We start from the raw sequence: 8,415 nt of genomic DNA on the forward strand, positions 1-8,415 counted from the left end.
TGGGTGCCTGGTAGGCAGTCCCATTCCCTGTTCAAAATGTGGCCCAAGTTAGGAAGCATTGTGACTAGCACATCTCATGTAAACCGCCTAGAGACCCCCAAGGGGGTTAGGGCGGTATAAGAAATCGAAATAATAATAATAATAATAATAATAATAATAATAATAATAATAATAATAATAATAATGTTTAAAGTAGTAAAATGTTAGATTTTATACAAAAGTTAAGTATTGCATATATTTTGTCTTGTACATGATTTACACATACCACACACATGTGGCTTCCTAATTTCAGGATATTTGAAATTGATAACTATGACTCATAGTGCCCATTTATACTCAAGATTACCTCCCAGAAGGCAGCGCTACAGCAGACTCGGATTTAGGGGGAGGATCTACAAATACTCCCCCTAACATTATGTACACAACCTCTCAAGAATGCCAGACTCGACTGTGTTACGAAACAGGAATTTGCCCTTGCCAGAATTGGGGTCTGCTAGACTGAGCTCAGATAACAATTTTAAGTGCTATTATAAATAGGAATAAAATTAGGACTTGTTCTTATAGACTATCTTAACTCTGTGAGACCTGATTATAATGTAGTGCCCTATTAAAATAGCATATGCACAGGAGTGGACAGTTTTAACACTACAGAGTGGATATTGTATTTGGATTTATGTAATCTACCTCTTCGTAGGTCTAATTTTATGTGTAAAAATATGAGTCTTCCTCCCTCTACTAGAAATCTTGTGCTGATTCCTTTTTTATTGCCAGGTGCTAATGCGTGGGTCCCATTCCTTGCAGTCATTTCCTTAACACCTGAGGAGGTGCTAAATACAGTCTGGTGTCACTTCAGTAATCAAACAGCAGTTTCACACTTTATCTGTGCTTGAGAAGAGCATATAACAACCCAGCTAATCAAAATGTGATCATATAAAGAGAGTTAATGAAGCCCTAAAACGTTTAAATGATGTGTCCATACAAGAGGTTTTATTCATTTAACGGGAGCATCTGTCTGTCACTGATGAGACCATACGGCTCTGTTACTGACATGTGCCATATACAGATGTGCCATAGAGGGCATTCTTTCCCTGACAGTCATGCTGTACAAAGTGATAATGGATAATGAGATGGACAGAACAGAATAAGTGCTGCGTGTGACGGATGTAGAATTCTAAAAGTAGATTCCTGCAACTTGCTTTGAATTTATTTGACCATGCTCACAACTCTGAAAATATGTGAGAGGTTGATAGTATTTACCAATTTATTTACTTGAGTTATTTATCGTCTGCCTTCTTACTGAGACTCAAGGTGGATCACACAGCACAAGTCAAAAACAATCAAGAGGATGGAATGTCTGATAAACGATGCAATAAGATTTGAATTGCAGAAATATGAAACAGAGCTGAAAACGAGTAAGCACTAACATGACATGTTAAACATTGCAGAAATTACACAGTAGGATCATCTTACAAAAAAATTGGGCAGTAATAATGACTTGAGTACCACTGAAATGAGAACTGTTAAAACTCATTTGTACCTGTTTAAATTGTGGACTTGTTTCATCAGTAATCATTTTGTACTGTTTCTTTTTCCTTATTTATATTTTATTTATACCTTCAATTTATATACTGCTCAGACCCGAAGGTCTCTGAGCAGTTTACAGGGAAGTTTCAAATGCACTTTAATTCCTTAACTACGGCCACATAGTAATGGGGTGGGGCTGCCTACCGGCACCCAGGTGACAGGCTGGTTGTTGTTTCCTGGCTCCGGTATTCTTCCTTCAGATAGTCCTTGGGGTGGGCGTCCCATTTTTCTGGTGTCCTCTAGCTCAGCGGTCTCCTGGAGCGTGGCCCGTGTCAGTTCTAGCCCGGCCTACGTCCATATTCGGCTCCGCCGCGCCTGTGCCTCCATGCCACCGCGTGTGTCCTGTATCCTGGACTTAGCTTTTACTAAAGCTCTGTGTTGCCAAACAACAATGTGGTTGAAATAATAATGATTTGAGTTATTAGTTTGTGCACAGAGAAAGGGAAAGGGGAGAGAAGGGGGAAAGGGAATGATACAAAAGTATATATATAAAAATACAATTTAACTTTCTGCATGCAAATTTTCTCATTAGAACTTAACTACTACATCTATCATTCTTATTATTCTTCATTTAATCTTATTTTCTCAGTACTTTTTAACCAATCATAAAACGCCCTCCAAGGTCCCATAAATTCTTCTTCCATTTTTTCTTTTAATATATTTGTGAATCTGTCCATCTCAGCACATTCCATAATCTTCTATATCAACTCATACAACATTGGGATCTTCAATGTCCTCCATGGCATTGCAAATGGGATTTGTTTTTTGCTTTCAAGTTGCAGCTGACTTATGGTGACCCCGTAGGGTTTTCAAGGCAAGAGACATTCAGAGGTGGTTTGCCACTGGCTGCCCCACTACATAGTGACCCTGGTATTCCTTGGTGGTCTCCCATCCAAGTACTAACCAGGGTCAGCCCTGCTTAGGTTCTAAGATCTGAGGAGAGCAGGCTAGTCTGGGCTATCCAGGTCAGGCCTACTAATGGGATACAACTTGTAGTAATAAGACGGAAGACAGTAGTGGAATAATATTAATTTGTATAATGCAGCCAGGTTGTGTACCAGAATATGAGAGGGAACAGCAGAACTTGTTCTTATTCTTGAATCTCGGAAGTACTGGGCTTACTACATGATCCACTGGAGAAAGTGTATACACAGACCCTGCAGATTGCTAACCCATTGTGCTCAGAAGTCTGTCAGCAAGCTGCCAATATGTTTCCATGTACTCTGTGTATGCTTTTGGAGTTCACTGGTATCTGTGTATGCTCTTCTGTATCTCTATTCTCTAGGTATGCGCTTGTTTCCTTTCACTTTCCCATGTATGCCTGTTTATGTGCTTAATTGCATAGTTGCCGAACATCTGTATCTCTCAAGGCCGCAGGTGGTTGCTGGCGGGTAGTAGCTTGAGTGATCTCATGGCATTATCCATGAGAAGCAGTATGTTATGATTAAGTAGGAGCGTTGCTTCCCAGGCTCAATGGTGCGCGCAGGAAGTCCCGCAATTGGGCCTCTGCTTTTTGAATTTGCTATAATCTATGGGGCTCCGTGTTTGTGCCTCATTCTGAACAGGGTTCCTGTTATGCACCTATTGCTTCAAATAAAGTAAAACCTTTTCTACAAGTGTGTACTCAGTTGATGCGATGGGAGTCTGACAAAGTCACACACACCCCATTGCTCAGAGAGTTGCCTCACCTAAAGAACTGTAATCATGTTTCCTGTGGAATGTCCCTTTTTCAGAAATGTGCTGTGTATGTTTTTCTTGTTAGTGACATTTGGAACACAGGTGAATAGGAAAATGTGTATTGTATGTATATAGTGTATATAATCATACACACGCATTGATCAGCTGCAAGGAAGATGAAAGAATGAAAATGAAGTTACCTCTCCTCCCTTTTGCATCTGCCCAGCTCCACTGATTGAAGACAGAAAAGGTGGCCATTTCATCCTCTTTCCAGAAATCAGAAGGGGCTGCTAGAATGGAGAGGACTATAGGAAACTGCATGCTTCTATGGATGCATCATTGGATACAAGCCAATGTTGTGTTTTTTCATAGTAAAAAAGTTATGTCATTGTGCGTTGTAAAGCTTTCAAATGTTTTGGGATTAAACATGTAGGAGCTTCAGGTGCATCCATGGGCACGGCCAGTGGGTTTTGTTTGTTTGTTTTGTTTTAACTTTCCTTTGAATGGCAGACACCTCATGTTATGTTACAAATTGCTTTCAAAGTTCCTGGGAGTTTCAAAATAATTTTACCATGTGAAATGAGGATAGGGTTGCTGTTCTCAAGAATTCAAAGCTTTCTTCAGTGCACAAGAACGCATGTAATTTTCACTGCATTGTTCTGTTGTTGCAATGTTGGGTTATCTCAAATTCAGAATTTTGCTTCTTAAACAAGGGAAATAAACAGATAAAAACTGGAAGTTCAGCAATAATGCCATTCACAGTAGAGCAGGATTAGTGCACCTTAAATATAGGCCAGAGTTGTAAATAAGATCTTAATTTAGTTCCGAATGTTCACTATTTCTAGGCTGGAGCGAACAGTTGCCAGATACACCAGTGGATGAATCTATTCCTGCTTCTGAAAATACAGAGAAGATTAAAAAACGTTACAGGAAAAAGAAAAACAAGCTTGAAGAAACCTTTCCAGTGTACTTGCAGGTACAGTCATCGCTATGCAAAGTATGCTGCTTAAAATTAACATTTGCATATATTGAATAAACTGTTAATGGGTGTAAGACATAAACATTTGCTTTCTAATGTGTAATTCATTAAGTTGGTTTTGCATAAAGAGAGATCATTTAAACAATCGTATGCTATTAAGTAATAAAATGAAAACCATCTATTTTGTTCTAATTTGCTAATTATTTTGCTTTACAGGAAAATACAATGTTACATTAATATACACAGGATGCTTTTGAATGAATTTCATAAATATAGATAATTAATTGTATGGATTGATTCTTGTAAAACAGACCCTTTTCATATCTCTTTGGATATAAAATAGGCAATAACAATATTTAACTTGTATTACTTTTCCATTTATCACTTAAAGTAAATTCAAAGTAGAAGAGAACAATTTAGCTTCGGTTTTTACATGCAAAAGTTACTAGTCGTCTTGTAAATGAATTGCATTTTTCATCTAGCAAACAATGTAAAGCAGAATAAATTCAGTCTGATAAAAATAGCACTAACAAATCAATTGTGGCCTTCCATACCAGTTCAACTTCTCCTGTACGGGGAATTGTGTGGATTACTAAGAAAAGAATGTTTTGAAAATTTTAAATTTTGCTTCCTTTTAATTGCAGGAAGCATTCTTTGGGAAAGATCTCCTAGACACCAGTAGGCAAAGTAAACCAAGTTTAGATAATTTATCTGAAGAAAGCCTTAACATTTCATGCAAAGTAAATTTGAATACAAGCTTCTTAGATCCATCTTCAGACCTACTACTCAGCGCAACTTCTACTCCAGCTCCATCAAAACTTGGAATACAAGGTATTTAGAAAATTAAAATTGGGCTTAGTTTATAATTGTAAAGGCCATGAAGTGGAAGAGTTGTGGAGTATGCAGGCAGCTTGGAATGGATGCTTCTTGGAAAGAGTTTGAGAGGAAGAATTTTTTTGTGGGACTGCTGAAAAGTAGAGTTGCAGAAGGGATGGTGGAAGATGAATATGTATTTGATGGCCTTTTAGCACCAGGAAAAATACCTTTTTACCGATTGCAGATATTTTTACTTTTTTTGTTGCTGGCACCCTGTGTTCTGCCCACTTTTACTCTTTTAAGTAACAGAAACAGAAGATAATATTTGTTTTGGTAGTGTTTTAAATGTCTGTATTGTTGTTTTGTTGTGTTTCTTGCATTGTGTTTACTATTTTAATTAGGGCTGCCAAGTGGGGGCGGGTGGCGGGTAAACCGCCACTTTGGAGGCCCGATTTCCGATGCCACGGAATCGGGCCCCAGGGGAAAACCCACCCCTGCGTGCACTATGGTTTTCCCTTGTATGGCTGTGGCCCCGCCCCCAGCGTGCCTGGCGTTCTCCTGTCACTTCCGGGTGATGTGCGTGCGGTGCATGCGCGCTTTGAGCATGCACGCATGCACCAGACGCCAGCTGGGAGCCCCCCGCTCCCGGTGAAGACACACTTGGCAACCCTAATTTTAATGTTTATTTCTGTTAAACCAATTTTGCCCTATACCACCTCAGGAACTTCACTTACAGAGTGAGATAAATATATTAAATAATTGTTAAATATCTGAAATGATAGACTTGCAGGCGGGGCCCTAATAAAGTATTTTCTTGCTTCTCCTTGCCCCCCACCCCCCCGCGGATTCTGGCTATGGGAAGAAGACTGGAGTGCAAAAAGCATAACACTCAAGCTGAATCTGGCAAAGATGGAAGTAAATCCTGGGGACTTCTGCGATTTATTTATTTAAAATAATTTTCTGCCATCTTTCTATCTTAAAAACATAATTTAAGAATACATAACATAGTCAGAATATCGCCTGAACAGAAGCAAATCTTATACATATCCTCCTTTCCGAAAACTGTTTTTTTGAACAGTTTCCAGGAGACAGCTCCACACGGTGGGTGTCATTATTCTAAATTTCCCTGCCTCTGACCAGCTCACATGGCATAGTGAAGGCACAGTAATGAAGGCCTGCTACCCTGATTTTAATTGGTACATGGGTTCTTAAGGAGAGGTGCTCTTTCAGGTGTAGGGATCCCAAGCTGTGAAGGGCTTTAAAGTTTGAGGAAAGATCCTCAGATTAAACCCAGAAACTGCAAACCAGTGTGCAAAAGAAATTGAATATTGTTGTTCCTCTAAACATTAGGTAGGAGTCATGCCATGACAGTTATGGTAGCACTTATAATTGTCTAACAGTATGAGGAAGGCTCAGTCTCTGAGCTAGGATGGACCCATGCAGTAGCATTATAGGTCAATTTCAAAAGAGATGGGACAATAAGTAAGCTCCCTGATTGGAGAAGAATACAGTGGATGAGTAACAATATTTGATGTTAGGTCAGATAGATACATTGATGAAGAAATGTAACAGATCATGGTTATGACAAGGAGTTAGAGTGAAGTATCTGTTTAATTGGTACATGGGTTCTTAAAGAGAGGTGCTCTTTCAGGTGTAGGGATCCCAAGCTGTGAAGGGCTTTAAAGTTTGAGGAAAGATCCTCAGATTAAACCCAGAAACTGCAAACCAGTGTGCAAAAGAAATTGAATATTGTTGTTCCTCTAAACATTAGGTAGGAGTCATGCCATGACAGTTATGGTAGCACTTATAATTGTCTAACAGTATGAGGAAGGCTCAGTCTCTGAGCTAGGATGGACCCATGCAGTAGCATTATAGGTCAATTTCAAAAGAGATGGGACAATAAGTAAGCTCCCTGATTGGAGAAGAATACAGTGGATGAGTAACAATATTTGATGTTAGGTCAGATAGATACATTGATGAAGAAATGTAACAGATCATGGTTATGACAAGGAGTTAGAGTGAAGTATCTGTTTTTTGTAGGTACCTCTGATGATCCTTTAGCAGCCCTTTCAGATGTGTTGAACACTGAAGAGGATATTCTTGGAATACTCTCTGATGATTTGGTGAAATCTGGGGAACATTCAGGTATATGTTTCTAGAGTTGGTTCTGGTATACAAACTCATCCAGCATCCTGTTCACAATTTTATGCTATTAGTTATGTATACATGCATTTGTCTTACCTGTTCTTCAACTAGCAAAGGGCTTCTATCTTGTTTTGATCAATAAATTTCCTGTTTATTTTAATTTGCACTTTGCTTTGCTGTTGGTATGGGGATAATGTTAAAAAAAATCTTTTGATGTCTGTCACACCCATGTGCAATTTCAGCATGCAGCTGTATATACTTTTAGTTTAAGTTCTTCCTTGCTTTTTCAGCCTTTTTTCCCTTTTCTTATTATAATCATCCATTTTATCTGGTTTGGATCCTGTAGGTCTTGATTTATGCACTTTCCAGGTTGAGAACTCATCTTCCCCATTTGGTAAGAAAATAAACCATGGATGATCCATCGTTAGAAGTAGTAATCTTTCCAAGTGGTTTCAGCTGACTTTTGTTTTGATGTGCTTCTGTAAATCTCTTTTTTTTTCACAACTCACTACAATACTTTGATTTCTCACTACCTCTGTGGGCAAAGGCTTGCTCAGTGCTAATAGCCTACCTCAGCAGTGCACCTGGTAGAGTTTGAACGTATTGTTGAAAACATTTTAAATAACTACACATTTTGGATGTGTGTGTGAGACAGAGAGAGCATGCATTTTGCTGTACAAAATATGTTTTCTTTCTGCACTATTACAAAGCATAATATGTCTCTAATCGTGGTGGCAGACTGTCTTTTTATTTTATTGTAATCTCAAAAGCATGAATATAAGATTAACTTCTGTTTTTAGTTTGACCGTAAGTGGTCATTGGCTCAGTAACCTCCCGTTGCAAACCTGAAACACATGCAGTTTGAGCCATTTATTTAAACAAAAGCAAGGTTTATTTATAGTGACTCCCAAGTTTGTATCTTTATTTTGGTGAGTAAGTGTCGAGTCAGGTATGGATCTTTGTTAAATAACACTTATACAAAACCTTTGATTTATATTGGGACACCTTATCAATACCATCTGCACTGAGGCAAGATCTATAAGTAGACTTCTTCACATTTGTATCATGTTAGAAATCTAGTATTTCAGGCTTCTATAATGCGTGCTTACTAAAACCCAGTTGAGCTCAGGCAACTTGAGAAAGTGAAATCCTGTCCAGTAGTTGGCTAGCCAGTGTAATAAAGAAATGTTTTCCTGCCTTATTATTTTAAAGTG

The 8,415-nt window shown here is 38.6% G+C and overlaps 1 protein-coding gene across 1 annotated transcript in view; it reads left to right on the forward strand.

Moving 5' to 3' along the window:
- KMT2C (lysine (K)-specific methyltransferase 2C) overlaps positions 1 to 8,415 on the forward strand; it is a 110,689-nt gene that overhangs the window by 41,039 nt on the left and 61,235 nt on the right. Inside the window, exons 14-17 of the mRNA XM_015426350.1 lie at positions 4,107 to 4,237; positions 4,885 to 5,071; positions 7,097 to 7,201; positions 7,548 to 7,595. Coding sequence (XP_015281836.1) covers positions 4,107 to 4,237; positions 4,885 to 5,071; positions 7,097 to 7,201; positions 7,548 to 7,595 — 471 coding nt within the window. The remainder of the gene's footprint in view (positions 1 to 4,106; positions 4,238 to 4,884; positions 5,072 to 7,096; positions 7,202 to 7,547; positions 7,596 to 8,415) is intronic.

Source organism: Gekko japonicus, unplaced genomic scaffold (assembly GCF_001447785.1).
Source record: "Gekko japonicus isolate JY-2015 unplaced genomic scaffold, Gekko_japonicus_V1.1 scaffold691, whole genome shotgun sequence".
NCBI classification, from domain to species: Eukaryota; Metazoa; Chordata; class Lepidosauria; order Squamata; family Gekkonidae; genus Gekko; species Gekko japonicus.